Raw genomic sequence first — 21125 nt, 5'->3', positions numbered from 1 at the left:
CCTGCTCTTCTTTGATTTACCCACAATCCTAACTTTGCATTTTCAAAGGGGGAGATCTTGGTAAGTACCCACTTAGCGTGGTAGCAAACATTAGAGAACCTAAGAGTGGTGGAGACCCCGCCACCCTGTAATGTCCCTAGAATAACGAAACAACTAAAAATCAAGCTAACCTAAAAACCACCTGCCATGGCCAACGCCCGCCAGACTTCGTGTTTCCCTGGGCATAAGCCAACTCACACAGACACTAACCTGACCACCATCCTTGTAGGAGGCCCACCCGCCAGCCCATTCCTGACACATTTAGCTAGTTTCCTATAGGTCAGGGATGGCAAATATTCAGCTAACACCTCCCAAGCTCCCCTCCCCTCACCTCCCTGGCCAAGGAAGATTTTGCTTAAGTCCTACTGGAACTCGTTCCTGCCTCTGCCACCACTCCAGTGCAGACATCACCATGCCGAAATTTCCTCCTCCTGCACTCACGGCAGACATTACTAATGGATCCAGCACTCTTTCCTTTGTGCCTCTCCCTGGCTCTGCCGGAGGTAGGCACAGCTAATCAATCCTGGCATTCTTTCCTGAGCATGCCACCACTCCCCATTCTGTGGCAGATGTGACTAACTGGTCAAAGAATGTTTTTTCCACGTTGTAGCTTTGCACGTGACACCCCTCCAACACCCATGAGAGACATGACTGATTGATCAGGGAACTCTCTCCTGGATGCTGCCACTATCATTCTGTCCCCGTGGCAGATACGATGATTGATGAGATCTGTTCCACTTGCTCCCTTCTCTTGTATCTGGCCTGCGGCGGACATCACTAATCGATCCTAGCCCCCCTTCCGGCTGCGTCCGGAATTCTCACTAAGGTGGCAGCTGCCACGCATTGATCAGTGGGGCCGCCCGCGATGAATGGTATTTGCCATCCCTGTTATAGGGAACACCTCCTCTCCGAGTGTGGCCCAGCCCAGTGGGGGAGCAGGTGCTGCTCCCATCTGAGAGGTGAGCTGTTTTCAAGGTGCTCACCTCCAGGCAGCGGGCTTCAGCCCCAGCTCTCCACCTCAGAGAGCAGGGCCTAGGCCTCCTTTCTCCGGGATGTTCTCCCACCTCCGGCCCCTGAGGCACTGGGCGGCCCAGCTGCTGCCCTCTGGCAGGGATCTTCTGGTGAGCCCTGGGGGTCTTTGCAGTAGCTGAGCCGATCCTGTGCCAGGGCTGCGCTGCATCCGGGGCGTGGAAGGTGCACAGAGAGCCAACGCTGGGCATGGTCGGGTGGGGTAGTGGCAGGAAGAATGGCTGGTCCTTAGGCCTGTGGCTCCCACTTTTCCCCATGTCACCCCCAGTGCTCTTTGAACCGTTTCCTCCCTCCACACGTGGCCCAGGGGCCTGCTTCTCGCACCCCAAGAAGTTTAGTCATTCTTCCCTGCCAGATTCCACGTCCCCAACCACAAAGCCCAGCCCTGCCACATCCGTCAAGGCTGTGGGCCCCCCGGGTCTCCCAGCCATGGTTTCCATTCCTGCCCCGGGCGACTCAGGCTGAGACCCTCACCCAGGAGGAGGCTGACCCACCCTGCCGGCGGGCCCCAGCTTGCTGCTTCCTACCAGCCGCCCGCCCGTGCTGCTCCCGGCCGGCCCTTCCTCCCGTCCCGGGCGTGCCTGCATGCCTGTCGCTGTGCACCCTGGAGCGTGGGAGCCTGCATGACTCTTCTGTCCCCTGCCCCCCTCCTTCTAAGCCAGGCCCCTGGGGCACAAGTCTGGCTTTTGGTTGAGGAGGCCCAACTCCCTCTCCTCTAGACTCCACGCGCGCATGTGTCTGCAGCCCACGGCTTACAACTCCCCGGGGTGGGATTTCGTTTCTGACCCCACTTGGCTCCCACACAGACAGCTCTCTGGGCAGCTCGAGGGGAAGGGGACCTTGGAGGCTTCTCCAAATCTACCCAGCAGCCTCCTGCCTCGATGCTCAGCTGTGCCATTCCCGGCCCGGCCCGGCAGTGCCTCCACCCTGAGGCCACACTGCCCATAGCGTGGCCAGGGCCCTGTCGGCCAGCTCTGCCCGCTGCTCACTGAGGGTGGCGGCAGGTGAGCCAGGCCCCTGAGGAGCAGGTGGGGCACGTCTGCCCCCTCGGGAGCTAGGCTGGGCCCCAGAGTAGAGAGGCCTCACCCTATGAAGATTTCTCTTCTGGGGAGCGTTCACCACCTGTGTTCACCTCCTGCTCCCCCTCCCCTGGTTGTCAGTGACTGAAGTTTATAGAAGTATCTAATCTGCCTGGCCTGGGCTAAGGCTAAGCAGGCCCTGCCCTGCCCCCTGGGGTGGGGAAGGAAGGAGCCGGTGTGAACACACAGACCCACACCGCCCTGGGACCAGGGACTCCTTCCCGGGTCATGTGCAGGATGGCCTCGGGCCTGAGTCTGAAGACCAGCCTTGCCCCCAGCGTGACCAGACATTCCCCTTTGCCTGGGCCTGGGGGTACTCCCAGGACTCCAGATGTTCAGTCCTAAACCAGGGTGCCTTGCAAGGATGAGCGTACTGGGGCCGGAAGCCTCTGCCCCCTAGCCCGCCAGGTAGCCCATGGTTGGGCAGGTGCTTCCTGGTGGCCACAGGTCTCCCCGGTGCTCTCGTCATCACTAGGAAGCCTGGAGAAGGGCTGCCAGGTGGGATCCCGTGCTGTCCCCAGCCTGGGCAAGGGCTTCCGGGTACTGCAGGGGTCCCTGGGTGCACTCAGGCCACCTCCACCTTCATGGCCTCTGAGGCTCAGAGCCTGATTCCAGCCATAGGAGGCAGGGGGCCCTGTGAAGATTTGACAGGCTTGGGGGCAGGTCAGAGAGCAGGGGATGAAGACCCTCTTGAGACCCACCCATTAGGAAGACATGTAGCCCCCAGAGTCATCCCTGGAGCCCCATCTCCGGTGCTTTTGGCACGCCCCACCCCGGGGGGAAGTCCACACCAGTCCTTCCCAGCTGTCCTTGGCCGCACGTCTGTAGCTTGGCCCGGTCTGTTGCTGCCTGGGCCCCAGATGGCCCTGCCTGTGTCTCCATGTGCTTCCCGCTGCCCTGGGGTCCCCAGCCCAGACTGATGGGCAGCTCCAGCCCACACATACCTCATGACCCAGGGAACACAGGACCATGGCCCCCCAGGCTGCCTACAAAATAGCTGTCAGGTGAGTCCTCTGCGTAGGCCTGGGTTTTGCCTCCTACTCAGATGACTGCTGCGGCCAGATGAGCCCCATCTGGGGGTCTTCCAGCCAGAACCTTAACGTGTCAGAGAACAGTAGGCCTGCCCCCGGGTTTGAAGCCAGTGTGGGGCATGATCCCCCTGCAGGTTCCCCAGGCTCAGACCTTTGGCTCCAGCCCTCTGGGTGGAAGCATCCCTTCCTCCTAATTTCTGGAAAGAGGCTGTGGGGAAGGGAGCCCCAGGACAGAGACTGGCCACGATCCCTGTTCAGCGCAGGTCCCTTTGCCCACCGACTGTCCTCCTGAGTGAGTGGGGCAGATGAGCCAACAGAGTGGGCAGCAGAGTTGCCGCTTTGTGTTGAGCCTCTGCTGGTCAGCCACGAAAGGAGAGAAAGAACCCCTCCGTTGTGTAGCAGGTTCCTCCAGCCTTCCCTCAACAGCCGCCTTTCAGAGGGTGCAAGGGGCGGGGTCTGAGGGTGGCATGGTACCTGCATCTTGCAGGTGTGATTCCTCCAATGGTCACGTCCCATGTGACACACGTATTGGCCCGGGACCTTCCCTGGGCCCCTTCTAGCCGGGCATACCCGTTCTTGCCTGTGCGAACAGAACCTAATCCCGTGTGTGCAGGGGGTCTCCTGGGGGTCCGCTCCCTGCCAGCTCTGGGCCTGCGAGTGAGCGTGCGTGCCCTGTGTCTGTCTGCCTGGGCGTCCCATGTTGGTTGCCGGGGGAAATGCTTAGGGGCAAGGTGGAGTCGGGTCGCCTGGCTTCGGGCTGGAGGTGTTCCTGCCATGGTCCCTCTTCCTTACTGGGGACAGGGGCCCTGGCCACTGCACGGGGTGGGCCGGGCGGGGCGGCGGGCGTTGTCCTCTGAGCGACACCCTCCCCCCCAGGTGATCCGCAGGGGCTGGCTGACCATCAACAACATCAGCCTGATGAAGGGAGGTTCCAAGGAGTACTGGTTTGTGCTGACCGCGGAGTCTCTCTCCTGGTACAAAGATGAGGAGGTGAGTGGCTGGCGGGCAGGGCGGTGCGGCTGGGATGGGTGGGTGCTCACTCATTCACTCTGGTTCATTCAAGAAAGGCTCCCTGAGCATCGCCAGTATCCCCGAGCTCCGGCAGAGAATGGCAATGGCCAGGCTGGCCCCCTAGGGGTCCAGCCGGGTGGCAGCTCCACTCCTCCAGGCTGGAAGGGAGATGGGGGAGGGGAGCCCTCAGTGGGCTAGAAACTGACCCCAGCCCCCAAAGTCACAGTGAGGCATCCCTGGCTCTCAGAGTGGGCAGGGCCCGAGGTCAGGGACTCAGGCTCACAGCCAGGCTGCTGAGGTGCTGGGCTTCCAGCGTCTGCAGCCTGCACAGGCTCAGCTGGGCCCTTAGCCTCCTCAGGCCTCTGTCTCCCCATCTACGAAGTAGAGCGGAATGGGCCCCGGGACGGGCCTAGCCATAGCGTCTTTCGAGCGGTCCGTGTGTGCTTGTCCTTATCCAAAGGACGTGCGGAGGCCTCTGGGAGCACTGACCCGGGGGAGTAGCCTGCAGGCCGCCTCATACCACAGTCTCCATGACCCTGTGGACAAGGGCTGCGAGTCCAGTGGGCAGCCTCGGGCAGCGCCGCTGTCGGGGTCCCTTCGCCTCCACACGGGCCCATCCTCCCGTCCCGAGTGGCCCATCGCTTTGCTTCGTTCTCTTAACAACATGGCCGCGGCTCAGTGGCCCCGGGAACGATGCCGCCCCAGGGTGACTGCCTGTTGCTCTGTTGTGGGCTGGGCTGGCTTCTGAGGGTCACCAGCGAGGGGCACTGTGTTCCTCTCATTTTCCTGGGCCTACAGGCTCTCCCCGTTGGCCGGGGCGGTGTTAGGTATCTGACAGAGGCCCAAAGCGAAGGCATTGACAAGTCTGTCTGAGGGCGGGTGGGGATGACGCTTTTGCATTTTCACCCTCCTTCCGCCCCTGTTGTCTGAAACCCAGTCTGCTCTGGTGCATCAGCTGCCAGGCATGCTGAGGACTGGTCTCCACCTTGGGCCCAGGCATCTCCGCCCAGGGTGGGAGTGCCAGCCTTGGCCACAGCCTTGGGCAGCTGTAGAGGGACTTCTGGGCCCAAACCCCGTCCTGGCAGTTCCCCACCAGTCCAGTTTTCAGAGCTCCTTCTTTCCGCGTAGGAGGGGCTCCTTCATTTTCCCGTCGTGTGGGGGTTGAGAGCAGGAGCCCCAGACCCTCCTGTGGGCCAGACCAGAGGCACGGAAGCGCCGGGCAGGAGGAGGGGGGAGCGCCCGCCGGCAGTAACGAGAACCAGCAGGCCTGTGAAAGGGGCCCTGTGTGTGCCCCAGACACAAAGCAGGCTCAGATCGGGAGGGACCCTCAGAGTTACACACGTGGCCGAGACCCCCCGACGACCAGGCCACCTTCTCAGAGACCCCTCAGAGAGGCAGAACATATTTCTTTATTTTGAAAAACCACCGAGAGGAAGCAGTTCCAGTGTGGGGTAGGAATAGGGGACCGATTCAGCCAAGAGCCCCCCGACCCCTCAGCGGGCGGCAGGCTCCCTCTGCCTTGCCCTGGCACCTCTCCTCCCACCCAGGCCCTTTTGTGACTCCCCAGTCTTTTGTCCAGGTCTCCACCCCAGTGGGAAGCAGGGCGGTGGGCGCCGACACTCACCTCCGGGTCAGCCTCGCTGTGGAGGCGGCAGCAAGTTTGGGGGGTGCGGGTCCTGACGCGCCGCTTGCCCGAGCCCAGCCTAACCAATGTGCAGACTACTGTACACATTCAGAGCCCCCTGAACAGGTAGTCTGAACACTGGGTTGGCGGGGCCGGCTGTCCATCCTGCAGGCCCCCCGGGGGGGGAGGGGGCAAGTAGGGCCACCGCGCCCCGGCCCCTTGGAGCAGGCGAGGAGGCCACTGCCTGCGCCGATCCACTTCGTCTCTTCTGACGTGGCACGGCTGGGGCCGGCTCGCATCTGGAGAAAGTTGTGGGTTTGCAGGAAATCCTAAGGAGGGGGTTGGGGAGCGGGTGGGCGTGGGCGGGAGGGAGGGCTTGGGTCCGCGGCCTGTGTGTGCAGGCGAAGGTCTCTTTGGGGGTCGGGTGGGGGCGGGGTGCGCGCCCGGCTCTGCGGCTCTGTGTGCGTGTCAGCAGCCCAGGAAGGCAGTCGCTGCGCTCTGGGCGGAATCACACTATAAACAGTTCCAGATGTGGCGTCTCACTCAGGGCCCACAAGGACTGTGACTCAGTTACTTGGCCTGGCTGGCCGACTGGAAGCTTCCTGCCTCCTGACACAGCAGGGTGGGGGCAGCAGAGGCCCTTCCACCATCTTCCGGGCGGGGAACCCCTGCCTGGGCCCCTTCTAAAGCCCCCAAGACTTTTCTCGCGGAGGTTGGTGGGGCCCTGGGCCTTGCCTGGAGCCTTTCTTTGCCACCCTCTGTGCTTGGACTCCCAGAATGCAGCCTAAACGAGGCTTTCCCGGCTCCGTGGCCCCCGGGCCCCTCTTCTGCTCCTCACTGCAGCTCGGCCGGAAGGAGTACTCTGCCCTGCTTCCTTCTCTGCCAGAGCCCAGGGAATGGACTCTGGAGCCATAGGCATGAGAGACACACAAAAGAAAACCCTAGTAGTGCCTCATACGCTCACCTTAATCCTCACCTCGCACAGGGAGGGCAGGACCCCTGTCCACCTTTGACAGATGAGGAAACTGAGGCAGAGAGGGGCAGTGGCTTGCCCAAGAGCATATGGCCAGGGAGGGGCAGAGCCCATCTGAGCTCCTAAGGCTGCAGGGCCAAGCCCATGCACCCAAGCCTGCTGCTCACTCCTGCCTCTCTTCCTGTCGTCCTGAAACTTGGAGCCAATCCCCACCTGCTAGGGATCCCCTGGCGCCCTTCCCCTCAATCTCTGTGGCTGTTCTGGAATCTGGAGGCAGCAGCATGTTGGGCTCTGTTCTGGGGCCTTCTGGTACACAGGGACAAAACAGGCGAAAAGTGAATTCCTGGGTGAGGCCCGGACATAAAGGGTGATGGGCAGAACCTGGCTTTGGGGCACATGGGCTTCTGAAGTCCCACTGTGGCCCACTCCCCCTGCCGTGTGGCAGCCACCTTCCCTCTCTGAGCGCAGCGCTCTCCTGGAAGAGATGGGGGAAGGTCACTGGAGTGACTGTGGGTCATGTGGGCCTGGGAGCCAGGGGATCCTGATGCACCCTGATGCTGTTTTCTGGTTTCCTGAGTAGAAAACTCATTAATGCGCCCCCCCCCACACACTGTCCCCATGGGGAGGTCTAAGATGATGCACCTGCAGGGGCCCAGCCCCACGCTGGGGGTACAGTGGGTGCTTAGCCACTGTCGGTGAGTAAACGTTGGCTTCCGTGACCCACATCCTCCCTGAGCTGCTTCCCCGGCAGTCATCAGGACTGAGGCCGGGCACTCAGTGGGCGCTTCCTGAACAGGACTGCCCTTAGGAAGTGAGTGACACTTCTGTGGCCTTGGAGCTCAGGCATCACTTCGAGGGGCCTCACTTTTCAGCTCCAGGAACTTCTGAAGCTGATGAATTTTAAATCCCAGCCCCACCCCTGAATCGTTGCCTGCCCCACTTGGCCTCAGTCTCCCTCTCTGTAAAATGGGATCACAGTGGTAACTCAGTTACAGGCTCATCATGAAGATGTAGTAGTTAATGGTTTCATTCACGCAACCTGGTGGAGAAGGGGTTGGATTCTGGGTAGAATGAGAGCTGGCCAATGTCGAGTATCCACAGTGTGTCAGCAGTGAACAAAAGAAACAGGAGTCCCTGACCTTGAGTAACTGACAGATCAGGCCAGGTGACAGACGGTAGCCTAAGTCCATGAGCAAGATGATGTGGTGTGTCCAGTTACATGAGGGAAAGTACCAAGAGGAGGAGGAGGGTGGGGGGGGTGGCGAGAGAGAGAGAGCAAGCAAGCAGGGTGGGGACAGGTCAGGCCTCTCCAGGAGAGTCCCCTCTGCCCAGAAACCTGAAGGACGCACGAGAGAGCCATGTGGGCATTGGGAGGAGGAGCATTCCAGCAAAGGCCCTGGGGTGGCATCCAGCCCAGGGCATCCTCAGATCCTGTTAAACAGTCCATGGTGACCCCTCCCCTTCCACCCTCAGGAGAAGGAGAAGAAGTACATGCTGCCTCTGGACAACCTTAAAATCCGCGATGTGGAGAAAGGCTTCATGTCCAACAAGCACGTCTTCGCCATCTTCAACACGGAGCAGAGGTGAGGGCCCACGGGGCCAAGGTTACTGGCCTCGTTTGGTCATTCAGCAGCATCCACTGAGCACTTTCTGCATAAAGTCCCTGCCCCGGGGTCTCATGTTCTAGAAAGGGAATCAAGTAAGAGGCAGAAAACTGCCATGGGTGCTTCCAGCATGTGGACAGGGAGGAGGATCTCTGGGCAGAGACATGATGAAGTGAGGTGGGAGCCATAGAGGGTTCTGAGCAGAGGAGGGACTGGCCCTGGCTTGGGTGTTCACGGGCGCCCCCAGTGGCTGTGGGGGGGCACAGTGGGGGTCAGGGCTGGAGCTGGGAGACCAGGGCTGATTGGGTGGCACTGGTCCAGGTGGGAGATAGTGGGGGCCAGGCCAAGGTAGGGCTGAGGACTTAGAGGAGGTGGCCTATTCTGAGAGTCAGAGCTGACCAAACTCCTGGTGGATATGGATGGAAGAGAGGAAGGCATTTCCTGGGGACCCTGAGCACCTGCAGGAACCGAGCTGCCCTCGCTGAGATGGGAAAGGCAAAGGCAGAGTAGGCTTGGGGACGGTCAGGGGCTGGGTTTGGGCCACACCGAGGGAGAGAGGCCTGTGAGACACCACGTGGGGAAGTTGGGGAGGCAGCTGTGTAGGTACAAGAGTCTGGTGTTCTGGAACGAGCTCCAGGCAGGGTGTGAACTGGGGTGTTGTTATTGCAAGGCAGTGTTCAAAGTCATAGATGGGGTGAGACCCCTGGGTGAGTGTAGACAGAGAAGGGCCCCGGAGGCCCCTGGTGAATCCACCCCCACGGGCTTTGGGGGAAGACGTTAGCAAAAACAAAGATGCTTTTCTCAGCTTGGGAAGAGGCCCAGCTCTGGCAGGAGGTCCGAGAGCAGGAGGAAGGGCTGAGTGTGGACACATCCTCCCTGCTCCCCCAGGACCACCTTCCCTGCTGCCCATCGCTCCCACGCTCCCGTCGGTTCGAAGCAAGCCTCATGTCACGTTTTATGTAAGAATAGCTCAATCCAGCTTTGTTCTGGGCTGGCCGAAAGCTCTGGGGCCCACTTTGGCCATCATCTGGCTCCGAAAACCTTTGTATCTCTTCGGCTCCTCCGTCTGCACCCCCATCTCCCCTACCTAAGAAGCCCGAGGGCACGTGGGAGAACCTGGGCTTTGTCCTGGGACAGGCCTGCTGGGAGGCTCTTCCTTGCTGCGTGCAGGGCAGCTGCCCCGCCTCCCCAGCCCCTGATCCCCTGTGCAAGGGGGTGAAGGTCGTACCTAGCGTAGCATTTAGGAGTGAGCTCAGGAAAGCCAGAATAATAGTCATGGAAACAAGATAGAAGTTTGGGTTTTCTACGGCTTTACCCTCCAGGGCAGGTGGGGCAGCTCCACAGGCTTCCAGGCCCAGGTGTTCCTACTCTTGAGACCTCCTCCTCCTTTTTCTTTTTTTTTTTAAATTTATTTATTAGAGAGAGAGAGAGCGCAAGAGGGGGTAGGGTTAGAGGGAGAAGCAGACTCCCCGCCGAGCAGGGAGCCCGATGCGGGGCTCGATCCCGGGACTCCGGGATCATGACCTGAGCCGAAGGCAGTCGCCCATCCAACTGAGCCACCCAGGCGCCCTCCTCCTCCTTTTTCAAGATGGCTGCCCAAGGTCCAGCCATCATGATGTTCCAGGCAGTCCTAGGGAGGAGGAGAAGGAGCAACGAAGGCGTGCCCCTCACTCCCTAAGACTCCTTCCAGAAGTCTGAGGGCAGCCACTCACGGACTGCTCGCCGGCCGTAGCTCTGTCATGAGGCCATGACTAACCTCAAACTCCAGTCTCACACAGAAGCTTTGGGACAGCTTGGCCGTCTTGGCCACACCTGCCCTGTGGGACAGGATGGCGTGTGTGTGGCACAGATCCTGGCCTACAGAACATCGGCCATAAATGCCAGCCATAAATAGTGTCCATCTGCTTTTCCTCCAGCCTGTGGCTCTGAGCCTTCCTTCTGCTCACAGACCCACATTCGCCCAGCATCTCCCATGCCTTCGCTGGGAGTCTCAGTCCCGTCCTTGGACAGCTCCACAGCCCTCCGTCCGCCCCAGCCCAGCGCCCAGGAGTCAGGGCACATTCTAGACCTACACTGTCCAGTTAGCGATTTGAATGTAAACTGGCCGAAATAAAATGCAACCCAAATTAACTTCCTTCGTCACCCTAGCACTATTCATGGTGCTCACAAAGAATCCACCTGTGGCTTCTTGCTACCATGGCTGACAACAGCAGTTGAGAACGATCCTGCCGTCACAGAATGTTCTTTTGGACAACTTTGCTGTCACCTCCCTAAAAACACCTTGCTGGGAGCTGCCCAACCAGGGGTGTTGAGGGACACCTGCCCACTTCTGAGAGTATCTTTGACAGCCTTTGGCCCCCATAGGAGAGCATGAAAGGGGAGCAGTTTCCAGGGAAAAGAGAGGCATCGACTAAAGCCCAAAAACAAAACCCCTCGATGCTGCTAGATGCAGATGAGCACATGCTCTGCCCTCGGTACGGTTCTGGATGCTGTAGGCACTGACTTTGCTCCGTCAGCCCAACAGGATGCAGATGCTCCTGCCATCCCAGGGCTCAGGTTGTGCCTGGGTCAGGTGTGAGTCCCTGTCCGTTGGAGCCCAGAGCCCACGCTCCAGCTCCTGCACCCGCCAGGCCCGTGGGCAGGGTCAAGAACGTGCCTCTTCTCTTGCTGCAGGAACGTCTACAAGGACCTTCGGCAGATTGAGCTGGCCTGTGACTCCCAGGAGGACGTGGACAGCTGGAAGGCCTCGTTCCTCCGAGCCGGGGTCTACCCCGAGAAGGACCAGGTGAGGAACTGTGCTGCCCGGCTGACACACCTTGGGCTGAGCTGACCCCTCCTGGGAGAGGAGGGGGTCCAGTGTTTTGCTGGATGGGTCATTTCCAGGCACGTAGCCCGTACTCTCTTGAGCAAACAAAGGAGAAAGGGGGAGAGGGTTCTGCCATCAGGGCCCAGGAGATTCTCTAACTAAAGCCAAGGCCGGGGAGATACATGGCCTGGGATCCCATCTGTTTTGTTCACTTTCCTCCTCCTGTCCTTGAGGTGGAGTGAACATGGCTGCCCTCGGCCCCAAAATTAACATGTTCCGGTCCCCGGTGAGAAAGTCTAATCACCGTAGGCCATGGTCACCCTAGGTCCAGGCAGCACAGGCCATGGGCAGGCAGGGCCCCACAGTGCCAACCTGGCCATCGGAGACATCCCCAGAAAGCTGGTGGTGGGCAGGACAGGGCAAGCACTTCCCAGAGAATGGGGGCTCCCCACTCTCACCCCAGGTCACGGTCACCCCTCACCATCTGCTCTCTCCCCCTACAGGCAGAAAATGAGGATGGAGTCCAGGAGAACACCTTCTCCATGGACCCGCAACTCGAGCGGCAGGTGGAGACCATCCGCAACCTGGTGGACTCCTATGTGGCCATCATCAACAAGTCCATCCGCGACCTCATGCCAAAGACCATCATGCACCTCATGATCAACAATGTGAGTGCCCGGCCCCCGCCAGGGCCTGCCCGTCACAGGGGAGGGGGCGGAGCCGCCACAGCCAGATTTGGCCTGAACACTGTTGGTTTTTGTTTTTCAAGATTTTATTTATTTATTTGAGAGAGAGGGAGGGAGAGCCATGAGCAAGGGGAGGGGCAGAAGGAGAAGCAGACTCCCCGCTGAGCAAGGAACCTGATGCAGGACCTGATCTCAGGACCCCAGGACCATGACCTGAGCCGAAGGCAGACACCCAACCGACTGAGCCACCCAGGCGCCCCAACATTGTACAAAATGTAAAATTAGAGTGAGTCACTACCTTTTTAACATCAGAATCAGGATTCTCAGCCTCTCTTGGCAAATTGGAAGGTGCAGGCCACATGGGGCTCACTCCCATTTACATAGGTACTTGAAGCTAACACCACACGTCTACACTTCCTCTGACTTTTTTCGGCCTTATGATAACCCTAGGAGAGGGACTATCATGTCCATTTTATAGACAGGACAACAAGGCCCGGCAAGGTCAAGAAACCTGCCCTGAGTCACTCAGAAGAGTGGGAGGTGGGATTAAAACCCAGACTGAGTATGTCCGGAACTGTGGCCTCCTGATGGCCTGCAGCCCAGCCCACCTTCACTCGGGGGCATTACATGCCTCCCCCAGGGCTCCCGAGATGCTCAGGGCTTTAGGCTCCTCTTTGGTGGAATGCAGCTGCACTAAGGTCTCCCACTCTAGGTTGCTGGGAGGGTGCGGGGGGCTCCTATCTCGGGCCTTCAGCTCAGCTAGGCACTCAGGAATCTATGTAGACCAGGTTTGGCTTATGTCGTGCCTATAAAAGCTCTCAGTGTAACAGGGTCTAAAGCAAAAATCCCAAATCCCTCTTCCTTACTATGTTCTTCACTATCTCCTTCGGGGTGAGCGGTGCTAAGTTTCATGGGTGTGCTGGTATATCCCTCACATATAAATGGGATTTATGATATACTTGCTTCTGCCGCTATGAAATTTAAAATGCATATGTGGTTTGGCTCCAAAGTTCTATTTGCAGGAATTTTTCCCACAGAGACCTTTGCCCATATTCAAATTGAGCACATACATGCTTATTATTTTAGCATTGTTGTGTAGTGGCCAAAGATTGGAAATCTCTGTCCCCTTAATAGAATCCGTTTAGTACATAGCTATTCTATCAAAAAGAAGAGGAGGAGGATTTCCAGGTTGATAATAACGCTCAGTCATGAAGTGGAAAACTATGGAGCATAACAAAATGTACAGGAGGGCTCCATTTGTCTAAAAAGGGAGGGAAATGAACTCTCAAGCCTGGTCATTTTTGCAGATGCTGAAAGTTCATCTGGGAAAAGTCAACATCTATTCTTAAAAAAGACAATGGTAGGAGTCTTTTGTTATGAGTCTGTGTGTTTCAGTCTGAAAACCACTCTTGCCCTGAAGGGGAAAGCTCGGAAAGCATCCCCTCTAAAATCCAGAACAAGTTGGCCCTCTCCACTTGTGTTTAAAACCTTCTTTAGGGGCACCTGGACGGCTCAGTTGAGCGTCCGGCTCTTGATTTCGGCTCAGGGCATGATCTAGGGTCCTGGGATCGAGTCCCACGTCAGGCTCTGTGCTCAGCGGGGAGTCAGCTTGGGGATCCTCTCTCCCTCTGTTCTTCCCCCTGCTCACGCGCACTCTTCTCTCCCTCTCTAAAATAAATAAATAAAAATCTTCAAACAAACAAGCAAACTTTCTTGTAGAGTTACTAGCTAGTACAGTTCAATCAGAAAAATCATTTAGAGGTGTGAAACACTGAAAAGGAATAGGAAACTTGGTCCTAGTTGGAGAAGCTCCTGGACACACAAACAGGTACCTAGAAACTCCATAAAAGTCACTGAAAAAACTCCTGTATCCTGTAGGAGCTTTTAGGAAGGAACAAATTATAAAATTAACAGAAACTAGGAGTTTTTAATGAAAGCCAGCTTGAAGACAACAAATGGGAGGAAAGACAGCAGTAAAAGAGGCAGGATTCGAGTTTAATAAGCGTCTCGTGGAATGGGCTGGAAGGACACGTGAAGGGGCCCCCGAGAGACTTGGCAGACAGCTCACGTGTGTTTCAAACATTGTACACATTGCACAATAAAGTTAAAGACCGGACAGCCTGGGGCGCCTGGGTGGCTCAGTTGGTTAAGCAACTGCCTTCAGCTCAGGTCATGATCCCAGGATCCACGGGCTCTCTGCTCGGCAGGAAGCCTGCTTCTCCCTCTGCCACTCCCCCTGCTTGTGTTCCCTCTCTTGCTGTCTCTCTCTCTCTGTGTTAATTAAATAAATAAAATCTTTAAAAAAAAAAAAAAAAGACCAGACAGCCCACCCAGTGTGGCAGATGCTTCTGCAGCCTGTCGTAACGGCAGGTGTGGGGGGACGCCCTGACCTCTCTGCCCCTTGCCCCCCAGACAAAGGCCTTCATCCACCATGAGCTGCTGGCCTACCTGTACTCCTCGGCGGACCAGAGCAGCCTCATGGAGGAGTCAGCCGACCAGGCCCAGCGGCGGGACGACATGCTGCGCATGTACCATGCGCTCAAGGAGGCCCTCAACATCATCGGGGACATCAGCACCAGCACCGTGTCCACGCCCGTGCCCCCGCCCGTCGATGACACCTGGCTCCAGAGCACTGGCAGCCACAGGTCCGAGAGGCCTGGGCCGCTGTAGCCTGCGGAGGCTGCTGCCCGCCGGTCCCCCCATGTGTCCCATCAGGGCCCGGCCCCGGGGCGGGTGGGGTGAAGGGGCCTGAGCCACAGTGGTCGCTGCTCCCCGGCCTGGGCCTGAAGCGACAAGGAGAGAGAAGCGTTGGGTGGAGGGCCCATCTGACTCCTGGTGTTTTCCATTGGTGAAGCCCAAGCAGAAGCCAGAGAGGGCAAGAGGCCGGGGCAGTGGGGGCCATGGGGTCATCGTCCTGGAGCACAGAGCGCAGACGAGAATGGCAGGTTGGGGAGGGTCTGCAGCAGCAGCTGGAGGGCATGACTGGCCTGTCCCCGGCCCCCCCCAACCACCTCAGAGCTGGCGGATGGAAATGAGACGCCGGCAGGGGCAACGCAGAGCCTCAGGCAGGGACACCCGACCAGTGACAGGGCAGGCGGCGGGAGGACAGAGGGTGGGTCAGGGGAATCTCCTAGAAGGTGCCGGCCCTGCTGAGGCCTCAAGGAGCCATGGAGTTACTTAGGGAGAGGGAACAGTGGGTGCTCCGGCCCGGGGGGGCAGCCTGTGGGGTGCCCAGGGCAGGGGTTCGAATGAGTGTGGACTGGAAGAGGCAGGGAAGCTGGCAGGCCCTGGCAGGGCTGGTGAGAGGGAAGTGGCCCTGGGAGTGACGTCAGAGGGAAGCAGGAGCCCCTGGTGGCTGAACCAGAGGCACAGGGAGGCCCTGGTGCAGGTTTTAGGTGGGGGCACAGCCACTGCTAAGCAGGTGGGGGCGGGGTGGATGGAGGGGCCCCAGCCAGCGCCACATCCCGGCCCCCTCGGGTTTCCACAGGCACCCCGGCAAGGCTGGTGCTCCCCACCCCCTTCTCCGGCTCACACTCTCTCCTTCCTCCACAGCCCCACTCCACAGCGCCGACCCATGTCCAGCGCGCATCCCCCAGGCCGGCCGCCAGCAGTGAGAGGCCCAACCCCAGGGCCCCCTCTGATTCCCGTGCCAGTGGGGGCAGCAGCCTCCTTCGCCGCGCCCCCCATCCCGTCCAGGCCTGGACCCCAGAGCGTGTTTGCCAACAATGACCCCTTCTCGGCCCCGCCTCAGGTTCCATCTCGGCCGGCTCGGATTCCACCCGGCATCCCCCCTGGAGTGCCCAGGTAAGGCTGGACGGGCAGTGATGCCCAGGTAAGGCTGGACGGCCCCCTCACTGCCCGCGCCCTGCGGGGAATGGAGTCTTCATCCGCATGTGGCTGGTGTGAAAACTGAAGCCCAGAGAGGCCAACTTGCTTGCCCAAAGTCACAGAGCAGTGGAGAGTCAGGGTGACACTGGGGCTCCCAGGCCTGGCCTCTGCCTGAGCGGGTGGCCCACCACACAGATTGGGACTCCTCATGTGGGGCCCCTTCTCCTAGTTTTGACCTTTGTTTCCTTACTGAGGACACACGCGTGAGCCGTCGCACACCCCTGCCCTTCCTCACCCCGCCCTGCAGGCCAGGCTCCGTTCGCCACCCTTCTCCCGTGAGGAACCCAGGGGCCAGGCTGGGCAGGGACTCAGCCGGGGCCACACAGCTCCAGCTCCTCCGTGGCACTCTAGCAGCTTTTGGGGCATCAGGCAGCACCCTGGGGCGGGGGCGGTGGGGCCTGGGTCCCCTCCCTCGTCCTACTTAGGGCCTCACTGCCATCTCCCCCTCCCCCTCCCCGTCTGTCTTTATTCTCTTTGCAGCAGAAGACCCCCTGCTGCGCCCAGCCGGCCCACCATTATCCGCCCAGCCGAGCCATCCCTGCTCGACTAGGCCGCCGGGGTGGCGTGTTCTCAGGGGGTCTTCGCACACCCGCCGTGCAGGAGCTTCGGTGGTCTGGGGGCCCCTCCACTGCCCCTGGCCCTGTCATCCACGTGCCAGGACCAGGCTCCCTGTGGGCAGCCCCCTGACTCTTCCCTAACCTTGGCCCCCATCCCCAGCTGGACACAGCACTGAACGAAGGGGCCCTGGAGCCCTGGGGCAAGGGCAGGAGCTGGGGTGTTGCACTTTGGGGGATGGAGCCACAGGGTAGCTGAGGAGGGAATGCACCCTGGGCGCCCTCTCGAATGAGGATTCAGGCTGGGGCTGGGGGGACTCAACCCGGGGCTTCTCTGGCCAGGAAAGCCTGAGATCAGGCCTTCTGGAAACTGGGGCAGCAAGAGTGCCTGTACCCCCCAGCCCTTCCTGGGGCCCAAGGAGCATGTCCACTTCTCAGCAGCGGGAGCTCCAGGCAGTGAGCCAGGCCCAGCAAGCCCCACGCTGCCCGCCCTGCAAGTTGTAAATATTCCTTCCTTGGCCGTATTAACCACACGGCCGAGCCTCGGCTGCCGGAGGTGCCTTCGCCGGGTCCGGAAGCCTCCGTCCTCCCGGCCTCGCTCTCTCCTTCCTGGGTCCCCTCCTCCTCCTAGGTCCCCAGGGTGCCTCGGGCTCAGGGCTGAGTGAGTGGGGAGGCTGTGAGGGGCTCCTGGCTCCCACCCAGGCCTCCCCGATGGGGTGGGCCCCAGGTGGCCCATCGCCGAGCAGACCCTGCTCGCTCCTCGCTCGGTTTGACCACTGTAAGTGCCTGCACTCTGTATCCTATTAATAAACTAAAATAAAGGGAAGAAGCTTCTGGTGGCTGCTGTGTGGGCCTTTTGTGTTGGCGTTCAGGCTGAGCATGTGGACTGCTCGCCTTCCCCCGGCAGGCCTCCGACAAAGACCCCACCTCCCCTCCTACCATGGGCACGCTCACACCTCACTCCTGGGACTCTGCTCTTGGGGAGAGCACTTCTTCCAGAGGCAACCACGTTCTAGAGGGAAAATCTCTTGCTTTCCTTAACACATCAGGAGTGGGGACAAATGTTCGGCACTCCCCCTCCACACATACTAACCCAGGGGCCTGGCTGTAGCCCCTGACACAGGCCTGGGGTGGGCAGCAGAATCACACAGGGGAGAGGGAGCCCCGGCCCCCCTCCCCACCACTGCAGTCCTAAGGACTCCGCCCAGGTCCAAGGCCTTCTGGCCCAGCCCGGGTCACAGTTAAACTTTGCTTTCTGATTTTTCTCTTGTGCCCAGGCGACCACCTCCATCGGCTCCCGCCCGGCCTTTCTTCTGAGCTTCGTGGGAGACCCCTCCCGCCTGCCTGGTTTGCCCCCTTGGGGGCAGGTCTGTCCCGGCTGGTGTCCCTGAGCCCCAGTCACCAGGCTCTGTGATTTTCTGACCATAATTTATTGACTCCAGTGCCCAGGCCAGACCGCCCTTTGTTCCGTGAGGCTCCTGCGCAAGCTTTGGCTGGGCCACCCCTCAGCCCTGCCCTGGGCCTCTGCAGAGAGAGCAGGAGGGGCGGGTGGTCATGCAGCCCCCCACTCCTAGAGTTCTGTTACCAGACCTCACACAGAGCCCACCCCGTGCTGGGCTGAGGGGCTGGGCTCCTTCCTCTCAATAAAGTGACTGTCCTGGCAAGAACACTGCAGCCGTGTCTCCTTCCCGGCCCCTGGCATAAGCAGGCTGCCCCCAGCCTGGGAGCCACCCCCAGCAGCAGCAACAGGCCTCTGGTGGGGTGACAGGGAGACAAAGGAAGGCATGGGGTCCCACAAGCAGCAAGCCCCCTCCCACCGTACCCTGGCTCAGAAGGCCAGGAGGGAAGGGAAGGGAGAGTTTGCTTCCTGGGCCCCATCCCACACCAAGCAGTGCCTGTGCAGGCTGGGACTCAGGCTAAGGCACACACATTTACCAGAGGGGACACGGCAAGGGGCCAGAATATCCAAGGGTCACATGCAAATGCTGCAGTGCCCTCCCCGTCCATGCACAATTTCCAGGAAAGCAGGTGCAGCCACTGAGCTGTCCCTCCTGGAGGGCCCAGGCCTGTCAGCCAAGCCAACAAGGGTTTCCAGCCTGGCCCCTGGCAGGGAGGAGACACACGAGGACCTCAGGGCCATGACTGCGTGGCCTCCCCTCCCATAGGAAACTAAGTTTGGGGAAAGGACCCCCAGATCTCACACACATGTGCCCTGCTGCCCCTCCTTTCCCTGTCTTCCTTCTGGGGCTAAGTGGGCACAGGGCGCTTGTCCTGGAAAAAGCGCTTGAGCGTGCAGACCTGGAGCACGGCGACCAGCAGCAGCACGGCCATGTTCACCGCAGACCAGAAGTTGACCCGCTCCAGGTTGCCCTCCTGCAGGTTGCGGTCACGTGCCTCAAAGGCCCGCAGGAGCGTCAGCATCTGGATGCTACGTTCCAACCGGGTCTTCATGGTCTCGATGGACTCCTGTGGAGCAGAGAGAGGGGCAGGGTCAGGCCTCCGCCCTTGGGGGAGCAAGGGCCAATAAAATGGGGGATGGGGTGAGCCTGTTTTGGGAGGAGAGAGCTGAGAGGAGACTTTGTGGCCAGGCTGCCTGAGTCTGAATCCTCTCTCTGTGCTGACTAGCTGGGTGACCTTCAGCAAGTTAATTAACCTCTCTGGGCCTCAGTTTCCTCCGAATTGAGGTGGGAATTGAGTGCCTAAATAAGTATAAAGAATGTACTTACTAGTGGGGCGCCTGGGTGGCTCAGATGGTTAAGCGTCTGCCTTCGGCTCAAGTCACGATCCCAGGGTCCTGGGATCGAGTCCCGCATCGGGCTCCCTGTTAGGCGGGGAGCCTGCTCCTCCCTCTGCCGCTGCCTCTCTCTATCTCTCTCTCTGACTCTCATGAATAAATAAATAAACAAACAAACAATTTTAAAAGAATGTACTTACTAGTGGTTAACAGCACAGTTGCTAAAGCCAGACTGCCTGGGTTCAAATATTGGATCTGCCAGTTGCTATGTGGCCTTAGGAAAGTTACTTAGCCATCCTGTGCCTCAGTTTAAATGGGGCATTGGGAACACATTCCCTACCTCATATGGAGATTTCATTAGTTATTTAAGCCCTTGAAACTCCTACACCTAGAAATGCGCATTATTTTAACTGTGAGCGACTACTATTCTAATTAAGGTGGGGACGCCAGGGGCGCTGGGTCAGGCAGATGCGGACCCCAGGCAAGGTGGAAGAATAGGGAAGCACTGTTGCCCAAAGCCAGAGATCTGGGACAAGTGGCCCTGGCTCAGCCTGGGCGCACCTTGATGTCCTCCATCTTGACATCCAGCATCTCCTCAGGCTCCACAGCCTCTGCCCAGCCCTCGACCTCCTCGTCATCCTGCAGGCTGTCAAAAATGAGTTCGAAGAACACCAGCTTCTCAGAGATTGTGCTGAAGGAGTTGTCAAAGCACAGCTTGTAGTCCCCAGCTTCCGTGGGCTCCACCCTGGGAGAAAGACACACAGACACACATGACCCAGAGTGGCCCACCAGCCAGACTTCGAGAGGCAGGGAAGGTGGTAACCTGAGGCCACTGGGGAGGGGCAGGGCTGAAACTAAACCCAGGCAGACAGTGGGACTTAACTCACGTGTGCACCCCATCTGCCTTGCGGGACTCACTGACCAGCAGAACGCCCTGAGGGCTCTCCAGCGTGAAATCCACGTCCAGTCCAGCACCTCCGATCACCTGGGGGGACAGGTAAGAGGGTGGAGGGCTAGGGGTAGGCCAAGGGCACCTGCCAGGGAAAGCCAGGGCTGGACCAACCCGCACAGACCCATCCAGGACCACCAGGGGCCTACCTGAGCGCTGACACCTACACCTGTAACCTGGTCCTGCCCCACCTGTCCCTCTGACCGCGCCCCTTGCCTTGGCTCAGTCTTCCTTGATAGGACAGCTCTGGGTTTGGCTCTTTCATCTGGTCACGCCCCCGTCGTAAGTCCTTGATCGACGTTTACCTGGCCATACCCCAAGTAAGGAGACAGGGCCCCGCTTTCCTTAACCCAACCCCGGAGACATCCTCATGTTGACCTCGCCCTTTTAGTGGCGCATCTTGGTCACGCCCACCAACTCCCCCAGTCAGCGAAGCCAACCTTTGGCCACGCCCACTCGTGAGGTTCCTGCCCTGTGAGGGGCGCTCTCTTATAACCGATGGCCCCGCCCCCCGGCGGTCTCACTCTAACCCCGCCTCCTGCCATTATTCCCATCCCCTCCGCTCCCACGCACCTTCTCCACCAGCTCCGGCTCGCTCTTCCTAGCTCCGCCCCCGCGCTCTTACGCACCGGCTCCTCCCCCTCCCTCTTTAATCTATGCCTCGCTTCAGCTGCTTGGCCACGCCCCCTCGTCCTGGCTCCGCTGGCTCGTCTGCTCCCCGACTCGGGACCCTCTACCTGGTACTCGGTCTCGAGGCTTGCGTTGGCCGGCGCAGACTGGTAGAAGCACTGCTTCCTCCCCGCAGGCAGCAGGAACGTGAACTCGCCGTCCTGGATCGGTGGGGGCCCTGCCCCCCCAGTCCCCACCGGCAGCAGTAGTAGCCACAGTGGCAAGGCTAGGGCCGCTCCGGCCGCCATCATCCGGGTCACCCTACGGTCTGCTAAGAGGTCGCGGTTCCTTTAAGAGCTGGCCCTGCCCCCTCTGCGACTCGGCGGAGCTCATTGGCAGCCGCTCCTGCCGGCGGTGTGTGAAGCGAACGGAGAGAAAAAGTGAAGGGCCCCCTGAGAGCTTAGCTGCCCGAATGAATGCCTTCTGTGCCTTAAAACACTCCGCCTTCT

The 21125-nt window shown here is 59.6% G+C and overlaps 2 protein-coding genes across 15 annotated transcripts in view; one reads left to right on the top strand and one right to left on the bottom strand.

The window, feature by feature from the left end:
- The window catches only part of DNM2 (dynamin 2), an 85897-nt gene extending 67906 nt beyond the window's left edge, over window positions 1-17991 (top strand). For 5 of the 14 annotated variants that reach the window (XM_064571021.1, XM_064571074.1, XM_064571046.1 and 2 more), the window contains 8 exons: window positions 49-60; window positions 4055-4168; window positions 8260-8369; window positions 11064-11175; window positions 11700-11864; window positions 14295-14527; window positions 15435-15686; window positions 16251-17158. In XM_064571021.1, the coding sequence (XP_064427091.1) occupies window positions 49-60; window positions 4055-4168; window positions 8260-8369; window positions 11064-11175; window positions 11700-11864; window positions 14295-14527; window positions 15435-15686; window positions 16251-16320 (1068 nt within the window). In that variant the 3' untranslated portion in view covers window positions 16321-17158. Of the gene's footprint in view, window positions 1-48; window positions 61-4054; window positions 4169-8259; window positions 8370-11063; window positions 11176-11699; window positions 11865-14294; window positions 14528-15434; window positions 15687-16250; window positions 17159-17601 lie in introns of those variants that run through there. The other 9 variants (XM_064571070.1, XM_064571039.1, XM_064571062.1 and 6 more) reach the window with 3 other exon arrangements.
- Window positions 17992-18142: 151 nt separating this feature from the next.
- On the bottom strand, window positions 18143-20957 carry TMED1 (transmembrane p24 trafficking protein 1). Its single transcript, XM_045863006.3, has 4 exons — window positions 20745-20957; window positions 19946-20043; window positions 19620-19803; window positions 18143-18790 (listed from the first exon to the last, which is right to left on the bottom strand). Exons 1-4 carry the CDS (start codon window positions 20925-20927, stop codon window positions 18572-18574), a joined length of 684 nt encoding a protein of 227 aa, XP_045718962.1. The 5' UTR covers window positions 20928-20957; the 3' UTR covers window positions 18143-18571.
- Between the last annotated feature and the right edge of the window lie 168 nt (window positions 20958-21125).

This window comes from Mirounga angustirostris, unplaced genomic scaffold (assembly GCF_029215605.1).
Source record: "Mirounga angustirostris isolate CCGP_5_RB_7025 unplaced genomic scaffold, mMirAng1.0.hap1 SCAF_1, whole genome shotgun sequence".
In the NCBI taxonomy this organism is placed as follows: domain Eukaryota; kingdom Metazoa; phylum Chordata; class Mammalia; order Carnivora; family Phocidae; genus Mirounga; species Mirounga angustirostris.
Note: the sequence above shows the minus strand (reverse complement) of the source record. Positions and strands in the feature narration are given on the sequence as shown.

Excerpts from the sequence above, each read along its gene's own strand:
- TMED1 (XM_045863006.3), bottom strand. The coding sequence starts at position 20,927 with ATGATGGCGGCCGGAGCGGCCCTAGCCTTGCCACTGTGGCTACTACTG. Across the intron at positions 20,044-20,744 it reads GCCTCGAGACCGAGTACCAG|GTGATCGGAGGTGCTGGACT; the intron begins GTAGAGGGTCCC and ends CTGTCCCCCCAG. Across the intron at positions 18,791-19,619 it reads TCAAGATGGAGGACATCAAG|GAGTCCATCGAGACCATGAA; the intron begins GTGCGCCCAGGC and ends TCTGCTCCACAG.